At 32.8% G+C, this 25,844-nt stretch overlaps 1 protein-coding gene across 5 annotated transcripts in view; it reads right to left on the reverse strand.

The window, feature by feature from the left end:
* LOC134708260 (D-serine dehydratase-like) overlaps positions 1-25,397 on the reverse strand; it is a 32,346-nt gene extending 6,949 nt beyond the window's left edge. The window contains exons 1-9 of one of the 5 annotated variants that reach the window (XM_063568668.1): positions 24,951-25,048; positions 22,789-22,975; positions 19,559-19,696; positions 18,896-19,038; positions 17,433-17,613; positions 17,003-17,124; positions 15,622-15,811; positions 14,104-14,212; positions 11,246-11,463 (exon numbers count right to left, since the gene is read on the reverse strand). In XM_063568668.1, coding sequence (XP_063424738.1) covers positions 11,374-11,463; positions 14,104-14,212; positions 15,622-15,811; positions 17,003-17,124; positions 17,433-17,613; positions 18,896-19,038; positions 19,559-19,696; positions 22,789-22,967 — 1,152 coding nt within the window. In that variant the 5' untranslated portion in view covers positions 22,968-22,975; positions 24,951-25,048 and the 3' untranslated portion in view covers positions 11,246-11,373. Of the gene's footprint in view, positions 1-11,245; positions 11,464-14,103; positions 14,213-15,621; positions 15,812-17,002; positions 17,125-17,432; positions 17,614-18,895; positions 19,039-19,558; positions 19,697-22,788; positions 22,976-23,259; positions 23,414-24,508; positions 24,664-24,950; positions 25,049-25,267 lie in introns of those variants that run through there. The other 4 variants (XM_063568665.1, XM_063568667.1, XM_063568664.1 and 1 more) reach the window with 4 other exon arrangements.
* Between the last annotated feature and the right edge of the window lie 447 nt (positions 25,398-25,844).

Consider the following 25,844-nt stretch of genomic DNA (forward strand, 5'->3'; position numbering starts at 1 on the left):
CCGTCGTGTTATTTCTTTGTTCAGTTCGGTAAAGGTTTGTCGAAATAGGTTTGCGAAAATGGTGTTGCAGAGTATATTTGTAACTTGTAGTTTTACAAAAACAACACTGTATGAACTGTGAGGTTAAGAAATCTGCGCTGGAGATTGCTTTTGGCAAAACAAAAATTAATTTAGACCCTTGACTTCAGTATAAGGATTTTAGACCCTTGACTTCAGAATAAGGATTTTAAACCCTATTACTTCAGTATAAGGATTTTGTTTTTGTTTCGAAATGATTTGATTTTATCAATTAGTTACAAAAGTTAAAAAAAAAGACGTACTTCTGCCACTGCCGTCGTCGATCTCGACATATACAGACCACTTCTTGTTGTTCTCTAACGGATAACTCAACAACGCATTCAATCCATGGAAACTTTCTATCATCACATGGAAAGCTTTTAATCTGTAAGCTAACTTTTTGCATCTGAAAAGATGGAAAAATGATTTAGTAATGTTGTATTTTGAAGCCATATATTATTAGTAATCATTATTCATTTAAAAAAAATTCAACATGTCTTATGTATATAACAACGATTCTCTTGAAATACCCGGGTACAACTAACTATTCAGCACATGACCAAGCAATAATTTAGTATTTTTGAGAAGCACTTGACAGAATAAAACCATTTTATTAATATTTTACCTTCCTTATAATCCGGGAAAGAAATAATGTAAGCAGTATAAATCTATTTGTTAACAAATATGGTCACCTCTAGATGTTCTTTTAGATTCAATGATGTTGTGGTATCTCATTCGCGTTCAATCTTCATTTCTTAACTTTTATATTCACAATAACGAACCTTTCAATACGGGAAGCTATTAGTGGATGAGCAAATAGAATATCATCAAATCCATTATTAGCATAGAATTCCGCTTCTTCTAATGTTGACACTTCTATCCTTCTATTTGTCCCGTTGGTCATTAACGTACCGAGCTCCCTAAAAAAAAAGGCATTGTTTATTTTATCTTTACATGGGGATTTCTATGTTATTCCTTTTTGTCATAACTAAAGTTGTATATTGTAAACATTATATCAATGTTTTGATTTGGGACATTTTCACTGTAACTGTTGTAAAATTTGATTCGAGTTGACTAATAATTTGAATTTGTATTCCTTTTTATAAAATATATTTCAAGACTATATATGCGAGCAGCTGCTAGAATGTTGAGGAAAATATTAAATGATTTATAATGTGTGGCTTATTTTACTGCGGTATTCATGAAAAATACCATTATTAATAACGAATTTTAAAACTTCAAAAAGACGAGACATAGCTTTCTGGACATAATAGTAATTTTTAGTATCGTAGTATGACGTGTCGTCATTTAATATTTCATGAAAATCAAATCAGATGTAAAGAACCCTTTGAATATATCAGCATTTTTCATCATACAATTATTCTTATGTAATTTTTAAAAATGACAAAAATATATATATGCATATTAGTTTCCCCTAAAAGGATGCTTAAAAATACTACAAAATAATACCATTTCCCTTTCTATGAGAATATTTTATCCTTTTTTTTCTAATTTATAGATATAGATTGAAGATATTTTTTATATATTGCTACAAAAGTATTTAATACAAACACAGTTTTATGCGTCTTCATATGTGGACGTAACTGAACTCCAAGTCTCTGACATGTATCTACCATCTTCTGAGCATTCTTCTTAACTTTGTCCAAATCTACTAAGAAACTTGGTGTCGGAACATCAGAAATAGTTGCTGGCATTTTCTTATCTTCCATGTCTTCTCAATAAAACTAATTGTGTAGATTTGAGAAAACATTAGTTGTTTTCTGTTTCAAGATGTGTAATTCTAAGTCATGAAAATCAAGAAATAAGTGCGGGAAGTACAAGTACGCAGCCACATCAGTTCAGAATGAGACGTTCAAAACGATTCCTCGTGTATATTGTCATGCTCTCTGCACGAAAAGAACCCTCGCAACAACTATTTGGCGTGTCAGATAATGCTCTGTTGAAAGACAAATTTTCTGTCACTTTCTAATATAACCTCATTTTCAAGTGACAGTCAACAACGACATTCATCCAGCATTTTGTTTATGTTTAATAGACGTTGCGCACGATATTGGTGTCACTTTGGAAATGTGGATTAGAAGGCGGGTTATTCAAAATAAATCTCTTATCCTATACAATAAATAGCCATGTTATGCATATCACTCAAAAGGAAATAAACCATAGAAATCAATAACATAGATGATTTTGTGCTTCTGATATTTTTTAATGAAAAACTTTGCTCATTTCGATGCCTATAACGTCATTTTAAGGGTGTCCCAATGTTACAATTTTATTTCATGTGCGTCTTTGAAATCCCACTGCGGAATCATTAGTAAGTAGAATGGTTAAAAATTTAACAAATGTATTGTTGACATTATACGTTATATGAAGTAATAGACGTTTTTAACTGTAAGAGAAGGAAGCTTGTCAGAAGAGTTTAAATAAAAAAGTGAAAAAATGTCCCAATTAGCTACTCAACCCTAAAAAAAACTTTCTGTCTTCATTTTCATAAGATAAAACGGTCGAAAATGGCTTTCAATTATATCAGAAAAATTATACATGTCCCGAAGAAGCTATCTGAATTCATCATTATGTAACTGCGGTCTTATTTTTAAAAAATCGTCATTTTTTCCGTGTCCAATAAAATGTCCCGATGGACAAAATAACACAAAAAATAATTCAGAGGCTTTTTACCAAACGAAATTCTACTATATCTCAAAATTTTAACACCTGTTTACTAATATGAATGGAAAATACATTTAATTTCCTTTAAAATGGAATGATATGAAATTTTTTTTGAGTTGCAGATTGAAAATTCGAAACGATCTAAGATGTCCAATGAAATGTCCCCGTAACCGTAATTTAACGTTCGCGTTATCATAACGTTAAACTGTATACGAATTTTCTTGCATATTTATCATAACATAATTTCTTGAAATGATCTGATCTTTATAAAATAAAGTTCTCGTTAAATATGCATAAAAATACAGATCTGCATTAATTCATGCATATAAGATGGCGAAATATTTAACTCGGATATTTCAAAAAGACAATGCCCCGGAGGTATAACTTTCTAATGACCACACTCCCACTTTACAAAAGCAAGATACATTCAAAAAGTCATGATATGCGATCAAAAGTAAGATCGTCTTAATTATCCTCCTAAGCCAGATAGTATCTGTAGTTCCTAGCGTTGCTATATCACATGAATGAATGAAAATTCTCACAAAAAATTTATGAGAAAAAGTACACCTTATTGTGAACATTTCAGTAAAACGTGCAATCATTTTTTTTGTCGCATCGACTCATTTAACAAAACGTTTTATCAGAGAAATACTTGTATGCCATAAACATTGCAATATAGCTAACTATAATTTTTTTATCTACGTTAATCGAGGGAGCGAAATTACCAAATTACAACAAACATATATATATATATATAAACATGTAATTGGGGAAAAGAGACAGAAACAAGAAACGAAATATTTACAATTTCACTAGCAAAGATAGGAGACGTCTTCTGGCAGAGAGAACACAACTTTTAAGAAATAGAGAACAAATATTGTTGAAGGCCGTACAGTGACCAATAGTTGTTAATTTCTGTGTCATTTTGATCTCTTGTAGATATTGACAACCATACCACATCTTCTTTTTATATATTTAAATAATTTTACAAGACATCAAATTGTCATTTTGTGTTATTGCTGTAGACAATTTTTCGCAAATATTAAAAGTGGTTCATGTATCTAAAATTTTGTTTTAATTCAATGGAATTTTGCATTTGCACCTGCTTAAAAAAAATATAACCATATAAAGAAGCAACTTCGAACATCTCTTTACTTTCACATGAGTAGAATATAAGGTCGACGTTTGAAACTTTCCGTGGAACAACGCGGTCAAAATCGTTGTTTTATTAGGAACGTCGTGTAACGCTAAGTGGCACCAATACCGTGCGTAACGTCTATAGATATTTCATATCTTTTGGACAGTTTTGTGGTGTTTCGTAAATTATACCATAGCTTTTGTTGAAACCCCCGGCATTAACCTCACGAGACGAAGTTTTAACCTATTGTATCTTTCGCTGTAAAAAATTGTGTATTTCATACATTTTTGTTTGTTTACATCGAAATCATTTTAATAAGAATCTGTAAAATAACCCTTTTCGGACCTTACACTTAAGGCTCCGCCTACTTTTTAAAACTAGCGCGGGCTTCAGAAACAGCGGGTATTCAGTTTGAAAAGATTTTTCGACAGCGATGGATGTATCTTTACAGTGGTGACGAAAAACCTGTTAAAGATGTTCTGGATAAGGACACAAGAACTTTCTAGTACAGATTTCTTATATTTTGGAAGATTGCTGCAATCCCAAACTAACGTACAATTGAACTGCAAAGGGTAGGTTTTTTTAATTTTATTATTTGTTTTCAAAATGTTCGAAATGTTTTATTTTTTTAACTTAATGATTTTGAGGAAATTAACTTCACAAGAATCTGTCTGAGAGTTTGTATGAATTATGCCACTTTTAACATTAAACCAGAAAAGTCCATGGGGGAGGGTGGAGAAGTCCTGATCCCGCAATCCCGGTCTGTTTAAAAACACGAAATCCCAAAATCCCGAGGTTCCGAAATTCGAAAAAAAAAAGAATTCTCGGACCCCGAAAGGTTCAATCCCGAAATCCCGGGCTTAAAAACACCCGATCCCGGAGTCCCGATAAAGGTCCTATCTACCCTTGCCCATGGCGTACACTGAATAGGATTTTTAAAAAATCGCTCATTTAGAGCTGGGATCAAATGTATAATATATATTCCTGTTTAGAGTAAACAAACGCTATCTGATTTTAACGGTCAAACCTGAGACTACTATAACACTATATATATACTGTGTTATAGTAGTCTCAGGTCAAACATAGAGTATAGCCTCATGAAAAGTCTAGATCTCAGCAGTGTTTAATAAACCGGGTGTGGATCAAACACTTTTAAAGTGGGGTAGGGCCATAATAAAAATAGGTTTGTTTGCCCAAACGCTACCTACCCAGAAAAAAGCTGCTTACTCAAATTCTTTTATTGTCCTTATTTGAAGAAGTTTTTTTTTAATCAAATAGGCATGAAGACTAATAAACATCAACAATTCTGATACTTCAATTTTTTTTTAAAAGAAAAGAAAATGACTACGTACCTACCCACTTATTCAACCTTTGGTAGGGTATGGGCAAACCAACATATTTTTAAGTGTGGCCTAGGGGTAAAGCATGCCAACATTTAAAAAATATTATTAAATAGATTATTTGTTTACCATATTTAAAGTTCTTAAAAAGGGGTGTGCTTCCTGTCACCCCCCACTATCACCTAAAAACTAAACCGCCTTGCCAAACAAACGGTTAGATGTGATTCATGTACATATATCGAACTGTAGCTGTACAGTGGAGCCTATAGAAAGATTACCATTTAATTACCGAAAATCAACATATTTTCAAACCTTTTTTGTTAGTTCTGGGAGCGAATCTTGGTTCATTTAAAATAAAGGACAACAGAGTTGGTGTATGTGGGTTCGATTCCCACCCTAAGCAATCATTTATTTCAGCTGGTGCAAAGCGGGCAGTTTAGCTTAGTGGCCCCACACTAACTTTGTTGTTTCTATAAAAAAAATTCAGGCGGCCGCGTCGAGGTCTTGACATTTTTTTTCTTTAGAATTCCTTATACAACAAAACCATGGTATAATTGTGAAAATTATACCATGGATAGCTATGGTATAATTTTCGGTTATTGGGATTTATACTCGGGTTGCACTCCTATAGGTTACATTGTACAGCTATAGGTTAATGTTAAGTTATTTACGGCCTGTACATGTTCGACATATTTGCCACTGGACGTTAATCAACCAATAACCAATCAATCTGGTTTTTTTAAAACACAGTATCAGTAAGATAAAGTCCATCAAGGATTTGTACAAATAATTGACGTCTATATTTAATTAAACAATTAATTTCATGTATGCACACATAAATATTGACATACATGTCATTAAAGGAATAATTTATTATTTTAAGATTTACTACGACATAGCTGGTTAAGAAGTGTGTGTTCACATACATATAAGACAAATGAATTGGGTTTCTCTTTATTGATAGTCAAACAAAGAAGACCGGTTAATATGTACATGTATATGTATTTATGGTTTTATGTGCTGTTTACTACAAATTGAATAGAACGTTTAAGTGAGTTACAAAATAAAAATACAGCTTTATAATATCAAATCTCTGTCAAATATTACAATCGAGTCCACATAAAGAATGACTGAAAAATACCATAAGAAATACACGTACATGCATATATACATACACAGAGAATACACTTATGTATATAAACTTGCTAGTCACTTCAAGTTGTATCAATGGACACACATAACATAAAACATATTACCGTTTGCTATAAATATTTGACCGTTGTGAGTGCAATAATTATAATCAGCAAAGCAAAATCTATATCTAAATAGAGTTTTTTTTAACTTAATTTGAATAACTTACCTGTCTGTGTTTATACGTAGACCAAGAAACACCGGTCAGAGAAAAGTGATAAGAAATTATCAAGTTTACACAGAATATCTGAACGGTAGGTATTAAACCTGTTAAACCTACACAAAAGAATTGGTAATATCTGATAGACAGAAGACTTGAATAATTGTCATTCCACAGACACACCAAATATTAATTTAGGATTTATTAACGGCCTTTGTTGTATTATTTTAGTTTTAGTTTCTTGTGTACAATTTGAAAATTAGTATGGCGTTCATTATCACTGAACTAGTATATATTTGTTTAGGGTCCAGCTGAAGGACGCCTCCGGGTGCGGGAATTTCTCGCTACATTGAAAACCTGTTGGTGACCTTCTGCTGTTGTTTTTTCTATGGTCGGGTTGTTGTCTCTTTGACACATTCCCCATTTCCATTCTCAATTTTATTATTGGAGATTGAATTCAAATGCTAGCCGTACATGCCGTAGTAGAACATATTATACTATCCGGGATTCAATGTCATTTCTAAATCTGGATTTTTATCCCATACTCAGTTGATACTATGCTTGTTAGTGTGTAATATGATTGAACTAATGGTTTTCGATTGTAAATTTGGACTCGTTAGAAGTATTTTCAATGATTTGCATTAATCTTCATTGGTCAAAGTCGACAAATTGGGGAACCAAAGCAAAATTGCGATTGTCATCTACAAGTTAAAAGATAAGTTTTAACAAACAAAATTTATGAATTGATCTGTTCATCTTTTAAACGTATCTTAAAGTCGCGAGTCTATGACTAACGTTGCTTAGCTTTATTGCTTCGTACTTTTTATTCCTTATATCATTTGCCGTATTTCTTCGTTACTACAATCCCCTTCCCTTTCATGAATGTGACCTACCGAATTAGACTATTTACTGGATTTGTTATAACATGAGCAACACGACGGGTCCAACATATGGATCAGGATCTGCTTACCCTTCCGGAGCACATGAAATCACCCCTAGTTTTTGATGGGGTTCGTGTTGCTTATTCTTTAGTTTTCTATGTTGTTTCATGTGTACTGTTGTTTGTCTGTTTGTCTTTTTCAATTTTAGCCATGACGTTGTCAGTTTATTTTCGATTAATGAGTATGACTGTCCCTCTTTTAGTATTGAACTAATCGGTATATAGGGTGTTAAATTTGGAGGAGTATTTCAGGAGCGAATGTTTCTTGTAAAATGGCAATGATAGGGATTGTACATGGAAAACCCACCGTCAAATTCCAAAATACTTGTAACCGGACTATCTTACCTCATATTCTTCTGAAGAGTGCTCTACTATTTTTTAGGAAGCCGTCAGGTAAAAAAAATACAAGCGCGTCATAAGGTATTTTTTTATAACATTTCGACTAAAGCTTTAAATTTACAAGTTTGGAAAATTCAAATAATAACCACTTAAATGTACTGAAATTGCGAATTGACTGGGATAAGATTTACCGGCCCAATGGTGTAAGTGTAGGACTGAAACTCCCTTTTAGAGTACAACCAGTACTTACTTTTATTAAAAATTCCCTTTCCGTTGATGGTAAGATAGTGAACAAGAAGATTGAAGTCGAGAATCTAAGAATGATTCATCAACAAGTGTAACATTTGCAGAAACATTCTTTTGTTGGTCTCAACATACCAATTATCCTTTACCCAGAATGTATGTATAGAAAACAGTGTGTTGACAAGCGGTGGCACATGACTTAAATCGAATGTTCATGTCATGATGTAAGGAAATAGATTTCTTTAGCAATATGTTGACGAAGAAATATGTATTTTAAACAGTAATAAAGCTAAACGTCAATGTTGTTATATCCACGGTCGGACGGTTCATGGTGGATTTATTAAGTGTTTCTCGTAAAATCTCTCTCCCCTAACAAGTACTTAAAGGGGTCTTAATGGGGTGTGTATTCTAGAGAATAATGGCAATAAGTTCAAAATAAAGAGGGAAAAATTAACAATAGGCAAAAGAAAAGAAAAGAATACAGAATAATGAGGTGATAAATTATAAAGGAGGGAGAATAATCAATGGACAAAGTAAATATTAGTAAAGAATAGAGTAAATTGGTCTAAAAAATAATTTAAAGAAATGAAGTCCAAAATCAATAAACTCTTACAATGAATTCATGAAAGTTAAATACGAGTTCACATATATATAATATGTATGGATTCTTCTTCCTTTGTTATTTGATCAGTGTATTGTCATATCAAAATTGTTCCATCGAGTTTGAGACAATTACACTAACCCCAGTATCAAGAGTCAAAGGTCGAGTATTTTTGAAATATTTGAACACAGGTCCATATTAGTGTACTTTTACTAGACTAAGTTTACTTCGTTAACTTGGAGAGAACGGAAGTAGATCGTAACCCTTGGCTTCATGCTGATGATAAATAAAAAGCCGATTTTAATCCATATATTTGTTGATTAGGAAGACATATCAAAAATAGAAGAGCTATTACGACAAACGACATAGATGAAGGTTATTTATTGTAAAGTACGTGTCGTTTTGATATGAGCGTCACTGATGAGTCTTATGTAGACGAAACGCGCGTCTGGCGTACTAAATTATAATCCTGGTACCTTTGATAACTATTTACACCACTGGGTCGATGCAACTGCTGGTGGACGTTTCGTCCCCGAGAGTATCACCAGCCCAGTAGTCAACACTTCGGTGTTGACATGAATATCAATAATGTGGTCATTTTAATAAATTTCCTGTTACAAAACTTTGAATTTTCGAAAAACTAAGGATTTTCTTATCCCAGGCATAGATGACCTTAGCCGTATTTGGCACAACTTTTTGGAATTTTGGATCCTCAATGCTCTTCAACTTTGTTCTTGTTTGGCTTTATGCATATTTTGATATGAGCGTCACTGATCGTCTTATGTAGACGAAACGCGCGTCTGGCGTACTAAATTATAATCCTGGTACCCTTGATAACTATTTGTCTTATTGTGTATCTTTTCTCGTGTGAGCTAAAATATCTTTGTTGTGTTTGTGTGTCTGATCTCTTGTTTTTAAAGTGTTTTTGTCTTGTTTTTGAGTACATTCTCCTTTCATGTACGTGTTTCTTTGTCTTGTTCTTCCTTGCGTTTTTCGGTAAGTTACATGTTTCTTTGTCTTATTCGTATGTCCGTTCTCCTATAAGTTACATGTTTCTTTGTCTTGTTCGTATGTCCGTTCTCCTATAAGTTACATGTTTCTTTGTCTTATTCGTATGTCCGTTCTCCTATAAGTTACATGTTTCTTTGTCTTGTTCGTATGTCCGTTCTCCTATAAGTTACATGTTTCTTTGTCTTGTTCGTATGTCCGTTCTCCTATAAATTACATGTTTCTTTGTCTTGTTCGTATGTCCGTTCTCCTATAAGTTAGATGTTTCTTTGTCTTGTTTGTTAGTCTGCTCTCCGATAAGTTACGTGTTTCCTTTTCTTGTTTGAATTTCCATTCTCTTGTACGTTACATATTTCTTTGTCTTGTTTGAGTGTCTATTTTTATGTTACTTATGTGTTTCCTTGTCTTGTTTGTTAATATAAAAAAGAAGATGTGAAATGATTGCCAATGAGACAACTGTCCAGAAGACCAAATGGCATAGAACTTAACAACTATAGGTCACCGTACGGCCTTTTCCTGTAAGTTACGTGTTTTTCCTTGTTCATGTGACTGTTCTACCTGTAATTTTAGTATTTCTTTATCTCGTTTGTGTGTCCGTTCTGTAGTAAGTTATTTTTTTCGTTGTCTTGTTTGTTAGTCTGCTCTCATGTAAGTTATGTGTTTCATTGTCTTGTTTGTGTGTTTGTGCTCCTTTAAGTTACGATGTCGTGGGGTTTTCCCGTTGTTCCTGTGTCCGTGCTACTGTTATTTAGGTGTTGCTTCGTCTTTTTTGTGTGTCTGTTCTCCTGTAAGTATTGATATGATGTTCTAGTATTTCTTTGCTTTGCATATGTATTGTCGTCTAGATTGTGATTAGTAATTTTCTGACGGAGGAAGTAAATCTTGAAATGTTGACTTAAAGTTTATACTTACTTATGATATCTAGTCATTTTCGTTTCATAATACCATGACATATATCAATGTTTTATACTAGAATATATACTACCAAGGGGTGTTCGATTGTTATAAGTATGCACATTACTTTCGAACGTCTATATAGCAATATTAATTTACGTATATTACTTATTTCGGTATGCAGGTTTCTTTCTAGTTTTTATGTAGATTACAGCGTTGGTTCTCCTGTTTGAATGGTTTTACGCTATTTATATTTAGAGTCCGTTATAGCTAGCTGGTCGGTATGAGCCAATGATAATTGGTGAAGAGCATTCTTTGACCTATGATGGGTTCTTTTCAAATTGTGACTTGGATAGAGAGTTCTCTCATTGGCACGCATATCACATCTTCTTATATCTTTGATATCACTTTCAGGGATACACTTATCCAATTAATACATGAAAAGTTCGCTCACTATCAAACCATATGGCAAACTGTATTTAATCTATGCTAAGGCCAAAGAACTTGCTACTTAACAATAGTACTTTCGGTTATTTACAAAACCAACAACAGAATTGATCATTGCATATTTGTTATCCTTGTATCGAAAGTTATTTGTATGTCATATTGAAAGGGGAAAACCGGATATGTGTGTTAGTTTGCCATAGTCTCAATTATATTTCAAATGGTGTTCTTCTTTTTTAATTTGTATGCTATAATTTAATGTGTAAAGGCATAATGAACTGTATAATCAATGTTTCTTTAAGGAAACGCAGTATTCCACCGAGTCTGTTTAAATCACCACCCTTTGGCTGGTTTCCACATGTCAGTTATCTTGTTCCCAGAATGTACATAGAAAACAGTGTGTTGACAAGCGGTGGCACATGACTACAATAGATCGAAAACATAGAAAATAAAATAAACATATATAAAAATCGCATGCGTTAAACGAGATGTGTATAGACAAATATTTGTTGGTAGGCTTACGACTTTACAAGAAAGATATAATAACGGCATCATTCAAATAGCGCATGCATATGAAGTATATCTCTTCCAGTTGGTAATATACTGGATTAATGTATCTCCCTCGTGCAAAGCTCTGATTCCTTTCACGAATTTGGCTATACTTTTTGGACCTTTTGGATTATAGCTCTTCATCTTTTATATAAGCTTTGGATTTCAAATATTTTGGCCACGAGCATCACTGAAGAGACATGTATTGTCGAAATGCGCATCTGGTGCAACAAAATTGGTACCGTTGATTTTATTAACATGATTAATGGATTTGAAATTTATTCATATAATTTTTCGTGCATAAATGACAGTTTATCATAGGCCTCTAAAGGCTGGTTGGTATATATATATATATACATGTTAATTGACTGCTAATGTTTAAAATTGTAATATATTGTATTTCATGTATATGTACCAAGTTGTACTTTAAAATAAAATATCTATCTATCTATACTCAAGCTGGCTTTCAAAATCACGATTTTATTTATGATAGAGAGTTACTTACAATTAATATATATAGATATAGGAAGATGTGGTGTGAGTGCCAATGAGACAACTCTCCATCCAAATAACAATTTATAAAATCCGGTTCGTTTTTGCTCGACTGCGACATCAGGAAATGATTATCTTCGGATAATTTTGATTAATATAACAATGGCCCTATTCCTGACTTGGTACATGACATTTTTAAAGGAAAAAATGGTGGGTTGAACCTGGTTTTGTGGCATGCCAAACCTCGCACTTTTATGGCCATGTGAAATACAACATCAAAATGACAACACAACACCACAGGACTACAAAATAAATAAATTACAGAACACAATTGACAAAGATTCACACGAACAACAGCCAACAAAAGGCAACAAGTTCAAAATTTGTATACGCCAGAAGTGCATTTTGTCCAAACAAGACCTACAAGTGACGCCCTGATACAAAAGTTTGAAAGCCGAAACAAGTTCAAAGTTGAACAGCATCGAGGACCAAAAGATCAAAAAAGTTGTGCCTAAAACGGAAAGGGTTTTCTGTTACTTACCAGAACATCCCTATTATTTAGAATAATTTATACTTTTGCAAACAGTAAATTTTATAAAATGACTATACAAAAGATGTACATGATAAAACTGAAGTAGCTTATTAATCTATTGCAATAAAAAATCATAAAATCTAATAAAACTTGTAGATTTAGCTAACTAAGTCCTTATATTTGTATAAAGTAACATTCGTTTATAGTGGAAAATTGTTTTAACGTTGAATAAGCTGCAATTAAAAATTGCTCGCCGGTCCCTCTCTGTGATTACCATTAGATAACGCTGTTTTTTTTTTTTTTTATCTTTAATTAGATAACGCTGGTTCATTTGCCAATCAATCGAAGATGAATAATTCGATTATCGTTCATAGTCTTTTCCCAAAATGATGAACGGTTCTTTATATTGGTATGTTATCATTTTAAACGTTTCAAATTTATTAAATTATATTGGTACATCAATGTTTTTGATACACCAATAACAAAATTGAAATATATTGAATTGATACATTTTGTAATTATTCAAAATTATATCAGAAACGTAAACTTAATTATAAAAAAATAAACCTGTTAAGGGGAGAGAATACTCGCATAACTTTTTCGAATTGGCACATAATACAACGGAATGTCACTCTTGCATACAACTGGCACATCAATAGAATTAATTAACTGTGCAATCGTCCTCCACCTTCAATGATGATTCTAAATTATGAATATAACCAAAAGTTGTTAATCTATAGATAGTGAAGATTAATGAAAGCTAACCCACTGTAAAAATATTTCTTTGCAATTTTTTAAAACTTCCTCAGAAAAATGCTCGAGCCACTTGACTTTCATGGCTCAAAATTAACGTTTTTACACAATATTTGAATAAAGTAGTTAAAGATTATTCGCTTCTCAAAGTGTAAGACGCAATAAAATCGTATGCTTGCACCGTCCTACTAAAATACAGATTTAATTAAGCCCTGCACATTTCCACATTTCTTCGTATATTTATATCAAAACCGGTTTTAACCAAATCACAAGTACGTGTTAAGATCCGACTGAATACATATTTCCCGATATGGTCAGGGAAAGTTGCTAACTGAAGTATTAACTAATTACAGGAAACAACTGAAATACATTACATAACCAGACATTTGCAACACAAAAATTAGACACATCCGAATAAGTTTAAACCTCAACGCCAAGTGTCGTCATATTTGAAACTGTAAAAAATTGACAAAAAAATGACGTCATTCAAACGTGTTCTTTCGTTATTTTATTTTAGAAGATATATTACGAATTTGTATTTAAACGTACTGTTAATTTTGATATCTGTTTTGAGTATTTTAGTAAATTACTCACGTCAAGCAACGACAACTGTGTTAGCTGCCATGTCAGCGGTTACAAACACAGAACACTTTCCAAGAAGAATTAATGACTTTATAAGTCTGTCGGTTATTCAGATGTGTGATTTTTGCGTTCTTTATAACTTTGCTGTAACTTACATGCCATGGGATGATAAACAACTGTGATCCAATTGGATATTTGTCATAATTAAGTTTATCTCCGGATTTTGTAGTTACTTTGCCAATCTCTTGTGAAAATCCAATTACTCTGAAATATTGAAAAAAAATATTTGAATTCCTATATAATAAACTATTTAAGGGCAAGCTGAAGGACGCCTCCGGGTGCTGGAATTTCACGCAACATTGAAGACCTGTTGGTGACCTTCTGCTGTTGCTTTTTTCAATGATCGGGTTGTTGTCTCTTTGACACATTCCCCATTTCCATTCTCAATTTTAAGTAAAAACAATTTGAAAAGAAATTTTACAGTTTAAAGAATCCTGAACCATAACTTTACAACCACCAATGAAATAAACAATATCTATAATTTCTATAGGACACGACAACTCAATAATACAATGAAGGAGGGGAAAAAAACAGAACGATGCTATTTTAAAATACGATACTATTGGATTTTCGAATTCATGGGACCCCAAAAAGTGACCTTTTTATAACTTCTATGTCTGCAAAATTTCAGTGGAGAAAATATATATAAAGGCAACAGTAGTATACCGCTGTTCAAAACTCATAAATCCATGGACAAAAACAAAATCGGGATAACTAACTAAAACTGAGGGAAACGCATTAGATATAAGAGGAGAACAACGACACAACATTAAAATGAAACACACACAGAAACGGACTAGGCATTAGACAAAATCCGACTAGAATAACAAATATAATATCAAAACCAAATACATTTGTTATAGAAAAGTACCGTGTGACACGTCTTATAGTAATGTGAATTCACACTCAAAAATAAGAGAAAACAAACGACACAACGAAAACTCAACGTTAAAATGTAACACACACAGAAACGAACTATAATATAACAATGGCCATATTCCTGACTTGGTACAGGACATTTTTAAAAGGAAAAATGATGAAAGATTTTTTCGTGTTTTAAAGTGTTAACATTGGGTCAAGCAAACCCTACATTGATCCCTACCGAATATTCCAAGACAATAATTTCACAACAACAGAATAGTTGCTACTATTATCAAAAAGTCATTTAAGCTAAATAGAAAATACATTTAAAAGTTTTTTTGGGACAAAACCATTTGCGTTGTAAATAATATAGATATAAGAAGATGTGGTATGAGTACTAATAAGACAACTCTCCATACAAGTCACAATTTATTGAAGTAAACCATTATAGGTAATATGACTATGTGGGTACTGGTGCTAGTCAAAGAGGGACGAAAGATACCAAAGGGACAGTCAAACTCATAAATCTAAAACAAACTGACAACGCCATGGCTAAAAATGAAAAAGACAAACAGAAAAACAATAGTACACATGACACAAGATAGAAAACTAAAGAATAAACAACACGAACCCCACCAAAAACTAGGGGTGATCTCAGGTGCTCCGGAAGGGTAAGCAGATCCTGCTCCACATGCGGCACCCGTCGTGTTGCTTATGTGATTACAAATCCGGCACCTCAAAAAAATGCTTACTTTAAATCTGGATTGTCCACAAAGGTCGAAAAATCATTTGGATGTTCATCCATTCCGTCATAACTAAGAGCCAAAAATCCACAATCTATCAGGAAGATATTATGGCTTGGTTTATGTCCAATAATTCGTGTGGTCAAACGACATGCTATGTCTTCTATGTCACAACTACCAATAGTGACTTGTTGCATATCTAAAACAATGACTATATTGATAACTTGTTTGCAAAGATTCCATTATGTATGTACGCCGGTCACATTTCAATGATAAATGCATTCTTAATAAAAAACAATAAAGAACTACATAGTTATAATTAGATTACATTGCATAGAAAAACAATCCAGAAAATTCCTTGTATTCATAATTTCATGCTTGTAGCATAAAAATGTAATGTCGAGGATCCTTTTTGGACTTTATAGTGTTGAAAAATCATCCACACTTATATAAGGTGTGCTTCGATAAACGCCAGAACATCCCAATATAAAATTTAAAAAATCTTTTAATTCTTCAATGAAATAAATATAAAGTTTTTGTACGCGTTTTGAATATATTGAAAATTTCTGTATTGCGTTAGAATACCGGTAAACGATGCTTCGTATCTTAATCCTTCAATCAATTGTATGATTGTAGCTATACCATTAATGTATTTAGATAAAGGAAGATGTGGTATGAGTGTCAATGAAACAACTCTACATTCAAGTCACAATTTATAAAAGTAAACCAGTATAGGTCAAAGTACGGCCTTCAACACGGAGCCTTGGCTCACACCGAACAGAAAGCTATAAAGGGCCCCAAAACTACTAGTTTAAAACCATTTAAACGGGAAAATCAATGGTATAATCTTTATAAAAACAACAACAAATGGAAGTTTTTAACGAACTTGACTGGCTATACAGCCCTTGCACGGTCGGGATATAAAAACGAGAAATGAGAAACACTTATAAACAACATAAAAAGACGACAACCACTGAACATCAGATTCCTGTATTATGATAGGTGCAAACAACTGCAACGGGATTAAACTTTTTAATGGTACCAACTCCCTTATCTGAAACAATAGTGTAATATCACAACTTAGAAGGACACACTATAAAATATAAAAATCAAAAAACGTAGTTACACAAATTAACATACAATGAACGAATAAATTTGATCTGTAATACAATGCAAATACATATTAATATAAATAAGGGATGCATAATTAATGTAAAAAGTAAATAAATAGGTTTGGACTGAGGTAAAAATATAAAACCGCTGTGAAATGTTAAACAATTTTAAGAAAACAACATCATTTGTCTGCATGTTCATTGAAAAATGTTAATTAAATTAAGAAACTAAAAACTAACAAAAACAAATTACCAATCTTAAACTTTAAACTACGAACCATAGAATATGTAATTTCCCGGATGGAATTCTGTCAAAACATTCATACTCTCATGTGGACGTGAACAACTTGGTGTATTACCAATGGCTAAAGTTCTGCATTCGATATTGTTGTCAGTAAATCTTTAACAAATTTAAAATGCAAAAAAAAATTATATGTGCAAATTATTACAAATGTCGTAATTTTTTAAGCATTCGTTCCCTTGATATCATTGAAATAGATAAGAACCAAGGTGATGAACAAATTATTATGTAAAAAAGTTAAAAAAAAATCACAATTTAAAGGGAAACTATTTGATCATTTCACAAATGGATTTTCAAAATCATACACGATATTTATCTGACCATTTGTTATTACAATATGCGACGATAGTGTTTATCACATCGTCTTATTATAAAGGGGAGACAGATGAGGAATTTTAATGTCATACCTTTTATACAAAGTTTGTAGTAGATCTGTTCCTTCTTTGTTTGCGTTTTCTATATCTTTCGTGCCTTTTGCTTCATACGTTTTACCATTATACAAATACAATCCTTGCAAGTCTATATAAGGAGATTCGGAAGCTTCTTTTGCAAGTTTAATAACGTCATCACTGTCCCATGGTACACCGCCTAACCAAAATACAAATCAATCATTAACAAAACTATTTAGCAAGTTAATAAAAACTCATATCTTTTATAGTGTTTGTTTTAACAGAAACAGCAAAAGATCTTTTATTTTTGACTAGAGTAAGGCAGAGATAATTGTCAACTAGTTGTTTTGATACTCAATCTGTGGCGTATTTAAAACAAAAATTGCTACTAAAAGGAATTTGAACTTATTGTGCAAAATTGTATGGTTTTGTGCGGATTATACATGTTACAAAAAGATAGAATTTAAAATAAAACTTTAGAAGATATTCTTTCAGAAAATTGAAATTTTTCAACATATTCGTTTTCTTGCTACATAAAAAAATGTAAATTTGATGACCATTTCTTTGAAAGAAATGAAATATCTAAATTATATACCCCGATTTTACAACAGTTTTTAAAATGTTCGATCAACGAAAAGGTTTTTCTTTGTTTTTTTGTCAAAATGATGTTATCATAAAATAAAGTTGCAAGAATTTCTTCATTTGAATGAGAAGTCGCAAACTTAACTTTCATTTCTGCATCAACTTTGCTAATTTCAGTACATTTGATGATCTGGGAACGTATGCATAAAACTACTAAAGTAAAGATATCTATTCGTAGTACTAATTTATCGTAGGACATGTCAAAATATCTTAATTTTTTTAAAAGCAGTTTTATGTATCCGGGTCCAGATAATTTGAAGATATAACCACTGGGTCGATGCCAATGCCGGTGGATAATTATTTTCCCGAGGGTATCACCAGCCCAGTAGTCGGCACTTTTTGTGCTGACATGAATTATCATTGATATGGTTATATTTATAAATTATCTGTTTACCAAATTTAGAATTTTTGAAATACTAAAGCTTTCTACCTCAGGCATAGATTTACTTAGCTGGATTTGGCAAAACGTTTAGGAATTTGGTCCTCAATGCTCTTCAACTTCGTACTTTATTTGGCCTTTTTATACTTTTTTGGATTCGAGCGTCACTGATGAGTCTTTTGTAGATGAAACGCGGATCTGGCGTATATACGAAACATAGTCCTGGTATCTATGATTAGTTTATTTAAGTCGAAAGGTATTTTTAGACCACATGTACCCCAAATATGAGTTTATTTTAGTCGAAAGGTATTTTTAGACCACATGTACCCCAAATATGAGTTTTTTTTAGTCGAAAGGTATTTTTAGACCACATGTACCCCAAGTATGAGTTTACGGACTTTTCTATTTCGAACTGTTCTGTGTTTTTCCCTTCTGTGTTAAAAGTAAACGAAAGACATACTTCTTCCACAGCCGTCGTCGATCTCAAGATATACAGACCACTTCTTGCCGTTCTCTAAGGGACTACTCAACAAAGCTATCAATCCATGGAAATTTTCTATCATCACATGAAAAGCTTTTAATCTGTAAGCTAACTCTTTACACCTGAAAAGATGTATAAAAACTTTTAGGAATTTTGGTCCTCAATGCTCTTCAACTTCGTACTTTATTTGGCCTTTTTAACTTTTTTGGATTCGAACGTCACTGATGAGTCTTTTGTAGACGAAATGAGCGTCTGGCGTATAGTTAATTAAGTCCTGGTATCTATGATGAGTTTATTTATAACAACATTTAATTAGTTTGAAGGAATATATTATCAATAATCGATCTTTTCATGATGAATTTGAAATATAATGTTTCGATACTTTTGTAGTGTATCGTTATGAAACAAAGAGGAAACATAATTAGCTTTTGGTATTTTAATGATGATTTAAATATATGTAAAGTAAATATATGTAAATTATAAATATTTTAGAAATACTTCATCTGCAGAGTCATTAAAAAATTAGAAGGTAATAAATCATTTAACCTCTAGATATTCTTTTTAATTTTATGGTTTAATGTTATCTCATTAGTGTATATCCTACATTTCGTTTCTTTGATTCATACTCATACTATAACGAACCTTTCGATACGGATAGCTATCAGTGGATGAGCATAGAGAATATCATCAAATCCATTTTTAGCATAGAATTCCGCTTCTTCTAAAGTTGACACTTCTATCGTTCTATTTGTGCCATTAGTCATTAAGGTACCGAGCTCTCTGTAAAAAGCATAATGAGACATCTATGTCATTCCTGTTTAACTATATATATATATAAAATGACTGAATAAATAGTCAACGATCAATCTTACAGGGCGATGGATCATGTAATATGATTCTGTACACCACAAAATATAATATATAACAAGTCAAAAAGGGTACAACATCACTATTAAATAACTATAAATATACAAATATTAGATATTTCGGATAACAGATATCCTTCTTCGGTAATTGCACAATGACAAATGAATCATGTCAATTCAAATTAAGACTCTATCAAAATCTTGATTTATACAATTTAAGCGAACGCTGGAACAATTTTAAAATTTCCAAACACACCGCAAAGACTACAGAAATATGCCAAAAATAAAAATAGTTATTTACGATGTGAAATGGCACAACTCTAGATTTCCAAAGGTTGTGACAGTTGAGATGTTATAACTGCATTGAGGGCAGTCCTCAAACATAAATATCAAAAATGTCCTAACCGATGCAGGATGGTATAAATTAGACAACGGTAGGGCAATTACAACAAAAACTACATATCTAAGCCTCCCAAACGAATAGCTGTCTAATAATGATTGAAAAAATAAGTTTTATATAATGAGGTAAAATAGTTAAACGTGGCAACGTACTTATACATCATCCCGAATCAATGGAAACCTGTAATTTAAACTGTTATTTTCAAAAATAATTTCGAACTGTAGAGCCAGTACTAAATCCGGCGTTGATTGAAACAGGTGGTCACAGGAAAATGAGGGACTCGTTTTATGTTTTTTCATTGATGCCCTCTCGGGAAACTGTCCGTAACTTTCTTATCCAAAATCTTTCCCGAGCGACTCTGTCGACCTTCGACCAACCCTCGTTGTGGTCTATGATCGTGATGGTAAGGTTTTTGAGATCAGCTTGTGTGTGTCCAGGTGATCTCAAATGACGACTTACGGGTAGGTCGGGCTTGCAAGTGTAGTCACTTCGATGACCATTCATGCGTTTGTTAAATGGCTGCTCTGTCTCGCCAACATACTGCATGCCACATCGACACTGAAGGAGGTATACAACATTCTGGGTTTTGCAAGTTACATTGCAATATATAGTGTACACAGACCCAGTCGAGTGGCAAGTGAATGTTTGAGTATTCAGTATTTGTTGAAAACTCAGGCAACGTCTATTACCACATGACTTGCACCATCCTGCAATTGAACAAACTTTTATTTGAGGAGACGTCAGCTCTAACAAATAAGTCTTTCAGACTTGCTGGTCCCCGAAAAGCTAAGACAGGAGGGTTGGGAAAGATCTTGGATAATTTAGGGTGTTTGGCAATAGTTTGCCAATTGGCACGGATCAAACGTGAAAGGTTATTAAAGGCTGGGTTGTATGTAAGAACAAACGGGACTATTTTGCTGTGCCTCTTCCGTTTGTACTGTAAGAGGTCATTGCGGCTGTTATTGTTAGCGCGCGCAAACCCCTTATCTATGCCCAATTTCTTATAACCTCGTTTTGTCAAAAATCCGCGAAGTTCATGTAACCGTTTCGTGACAGCCTCCTGAGAGGAGCAAATCCGCTTGACTCTGAGAGCTTGACTGTACGGGATACTTTTTGTACAGTGTTTGGGGTGACAGCTTTGGGGAGAAAGGTATTGATGTTTATCTGTGGGTTTACAGTAGAGGTCTGTTGATATGACACCGTCCTTTATAGATGTGGTTGTGTCTAAAAAAGATATCTTAGAGTCGGAAATTTCATACGTAAATTTAATTGAATGGTGGGCGTTGTTTGCATGTCTAATGAAATCATCCAGTTTTTGTTGAGATTCAATCCATTTCATGTCAACATCATCAATGAAACGGAACTACGTTCAAACCTATGATTGCGTTGGACAAAAACTGCAAGTTTTATACGTGTGCATGTCACACAAATTTCGTTGAAGAAGGGTCTAAAAACAGCACAAACAACATTTTCCAAAAGACCAAAAAGGTGAAAAAGTATATATAAGACCATTATAAACATTGCTGCCATCTTTTGAGTTGGACAGTTTTTAAATTAAATTATTACTGCTTCAATTTTTTTGGGGGAAATCACTGACATAACACACCAAAAGAGGAGATACTTTTCTATCTATTTTTATTTTAAAAAAAAATTAATTGCAGGAACATTCTGGAAAAAATTAACATGGAGCACTAAGGTTGCCAAAATGTTTATCAAGAGCAATACGATCAACACAAGTTATCCTACACGTGAGTACTAGTTTGTTGGCAGTTGTGCTTTATAAGATATCGTTTCGTTTCATGACAATAGAACAACTCATGGAAAGGACAAAGTGTATCCAATTTGAACTAAAATTGTCCGTTTATAAATTTATAAATTATTAAGAAACTAAGGTTTCAACTCCCTCAGGCAAAGTTGGCTTTAGATGAATTTTGCTATTTATTTTAGGTATTTTTTTTACATACAGCTCTTCAAAGGTTTCGGTACTTATACATCTTCGGATTTCAAATGTTTGGCTTTGAGCGTTCCTGATGAAGGTAAATCCAGAAAAGAGCTTCGGACGCAAGAAATTAATCACGTGTTGTTTTCAATATTTTGAAAGGATTGATGACTATAACTATTTTACAAATCTAGGGGTGTTGCTTTTAATTTAAACAACGAGCACAGAGTAGTGTGGAGGGGTGATACGGGTTACGGATGTGATGGCTAAAAGTCCGCATAATATTAAACTAATACAAAAAAATGCACAGGAGTAGTGATACAGGCACAGGTGAAGACCGACAAATTAGCATAACGCATTTCAATAAATACATAGGTTCTTTGTAAAGGTTTTTGATCCATCTTGTAGCCAAACAATTTTTCTATTTTTTCATTAACAAAGGTATTTTGGACAAGCAATCCGCCCGCAATGAAACACAAAATTACTGATTTCTCATTAAAAATGGTTTTGATGTTTCTCGATATAAACAAAAGAAAATGTGTTTTTTTCAAATACCGCAACTTTTTTTTCTTTATGAAAACTACAAAAGAAGATAATTGATATTTTAATTTACGAACGAGGAATGAAGATCATTTTTATATGTTGCTACACCAGTTATAATACAAACACTGTTTTGTGCGTCTTCATGTGTGGACGTAGCTGAACTCCAAGTCTCTCACAAGTATCTACCATCTTCTTGGCATTCTTCTTAACTTTGTCAAAATCTACTAGAAAACTTGGTGTTGGTAAATCGGAAACTGTTGCTGGCATTTTCTTGCGATCCATTTTTTCTGAAGAAACAGCCATTTTTTATCCTGAAATTGAAATTAGGTGATTAATTTTTATAAATGAACAACTTTCATTTATTTGAAAATGTAAGTGCAGAAAGGTCACTTGTGTCACTGTAACGTGTCAAAAATTACTGTATCCAAAACAATATTTTAAATCCAATCTTTCTATAAAAAGCATGAGCACAGCAAATACGCATGCAGAGAGAATAAATATTTCAAGTTATAATAAAATACATTTCAGTTATACCAAAAGATTAAAGACATTTGTTTTGACGTCTGTCTATTTTTAGGACCGTGTGTATATTTACCTCTAACGTGTATTTTGAATATTTTTTTTTGGTTGTTGTTTAATGGACGAACAACCCCCTTTTTCTTATGTATCCAGTTGAGCATGATTCTTATGAGGAAATTACATTGTCTCCGCCAGGACTTGAACCCGGCTCCTCTGTGTTACCAGGTAGCACTTTAACATGTTTAACCGACTGACCTAAAGAAGTATTTCCTTATCTTAATCGCTTACAGCTGACTAAGTACTACACAACTAGGGAAACATTCCCGTCACACTTTTTCCAATTGAAGAGTCATATCACCATGACTCTTACACACATATCCTAGCTATAAACCCTCTTTAACCACCGTCAGCTTTTAGTTGGGCGCCAAATTTAACCAGAAAGCATGATTATCATGAGAATGTCGCATTGTCTCCACATGGAATTGAACCCAGGACCTCTGTGAAACAAGGCACCGCTTTTACCGACTGACCTAAAGAAGCATGCATAACCTCAACCGCTTATGGCGGTCTACGTAATATTTGTATCTACTTCTTATGAAGGGAAGCAATCCCGTAACTCTTATACAAATCATTTTACCACTAAAAGTAAGGTCTGAGCATTAAAACGTAAACTAACAAAAAATACTGAACTCCAACGAAAATTCAAAACGGAAAGTCATTAATCAAATAGCAAAATCAAAAGTTTAGATATATCAAAGGAATGGAACACAACGGTCATACTCCTGGATTGGAAAAGGTATTTTCTATATAGAAAATATTGCAATAAACCTGGTTTTATAGCTAGCTGAACATCTCACTTCTGTAAAAGTTGCATACCAAATCCATTATATAGACATCAAAGTGTGAACAAAAGACCGTAACTATAGTGGCCGAGACGCCCAGAATCTAGAGTTTAGTGGACAAAAAACAACTTATGTTATCAGAAAACGGATCATTTAAATGTATATCTACTGATACTACACGCTTCATCTTATTCATAATAACCTTTCTTTTGAAATTGTGATCTGAACATGAATAAGACTAAGCAGGATAATAATTAATATAAAACAGCATGTTAATATATTGATTAAACCTTTTCTGTATTCAACACAATATAACAGGGCCAGTATACATAAAACTACTTAAGTGAAGATTTTCCCTTTTACACACTTAAGTTTAAAAAAAGTCCACCCTTTTTCCCGAAGTGATATTCATAAAAGGTCTTATTAACACAACGTTGATTTAACAATTAATTTAAATGTATGCACACCTATAAACTGGCTTACCTGTCATTATATCTATGGATTATTAGTGTCAGATTTACCACACAGCTGCTACAGAAGTATTTGTTCACATTATATAAAGGCAACATGCAGTAGTACACCGGTGTTCAAAAGTCATAAATCGATTAAGAGAAAACAAATTCTAGTTACAAACTAAAAGCGAGGTAAGCGCATCAACTATACATAGTATACATGTATATGAGTGTATTTAAGGCAAATGGATTAACTAACTTAACGGTTGCAAATTATTTATAGTCAAGTCATGAAAAATGTTTATAAGTCTTTTTGTTTGGTTGTTGTTTGGTTTTTGTGTTTGTTGTTAGCTATAGACTGAATAAAATGTACAAATTGTTTTGAAGAGCAAACTTTTACATTCAAGAATGCAATATTTTTTTTTGTCCTGATCGCATTACAAAACATGACACAATCATTCACACATACCAACCTCCTCACTCACTCTGATAATTTAAACTTGAATTCGAAACGGTAGAGTAGATCATAAATCAAAGTCATAATATAACTATACACGCATAGAGAGTGTTCAATTTTGACAATCTATTTTTAGCACCCACATATACATGTATGTACTTGCTATTGACCTCAAGTTGTGTCGAGGAACATACACATATTATTGTAGACACTATGAAGATCAATATTATTTTATCACCGTTGTATGCAATTATCAAAAAAAAAAACCAAGATTTATCAACAAATACAGTAGTATCACATTATAAGATTTGATAAATTATTTGTACAACATACCTAGTTTATCAAGAACCACAGGTTAGAGAATAGTGATAAGAAATTACCAAGTCAACACTTAATTTATATCTGAACATATACAGCTCACACCCATATATACATTATTTAGTGGTTCATATATGGAAGGCCGAAGACGCTATTGTCCTTCCTCAGGCACATCAAATAATTATTTGAGATTCATTAGCTAGTCGTACAAGGGGAATAAATCACACAGAAAATGGTTGCATTACATTCACAATCTTCACACTAACTGGATATTCATTTATTATAAAAAGTTATATGAAACTTCAAGCTAAAAAAAATAATTATGCATAACGTGACGGTACCAAAATTGCACCTATTTTGACAGTTTTTTCATCTATGTTTTTCTAAGATAAAGACAAAAATGTCCATTCTGTGGCTATTTTGTAGCCGTATCCTTCTTTATTATAAAGGTATACCAATTAGATTTTTATTCCATATGGAATCATAGAAAAATTGGTCTAAACTGACCTCCAAACCATTAATGATTCTGAAATGAGGAGTACCCAATTTGCATCCATGCTTAAATTCACATCGTCAAAAAGTCTAATAACAG

This window comes from Mytilus trossulus, chromosome 2 (assembly GCF_036588685.1).
Source record: "Mytilus trossulus isolate FHL-02 chromosome 2, PNRI_Mtr1.1.1.hap1, whole genome shotgun sequence".
NCBI lineage: Eukaryota > Metazoa > Mollusca > Bivalvia > Mytilida > Mytilidae > Mytilus > Mytilus trossulus.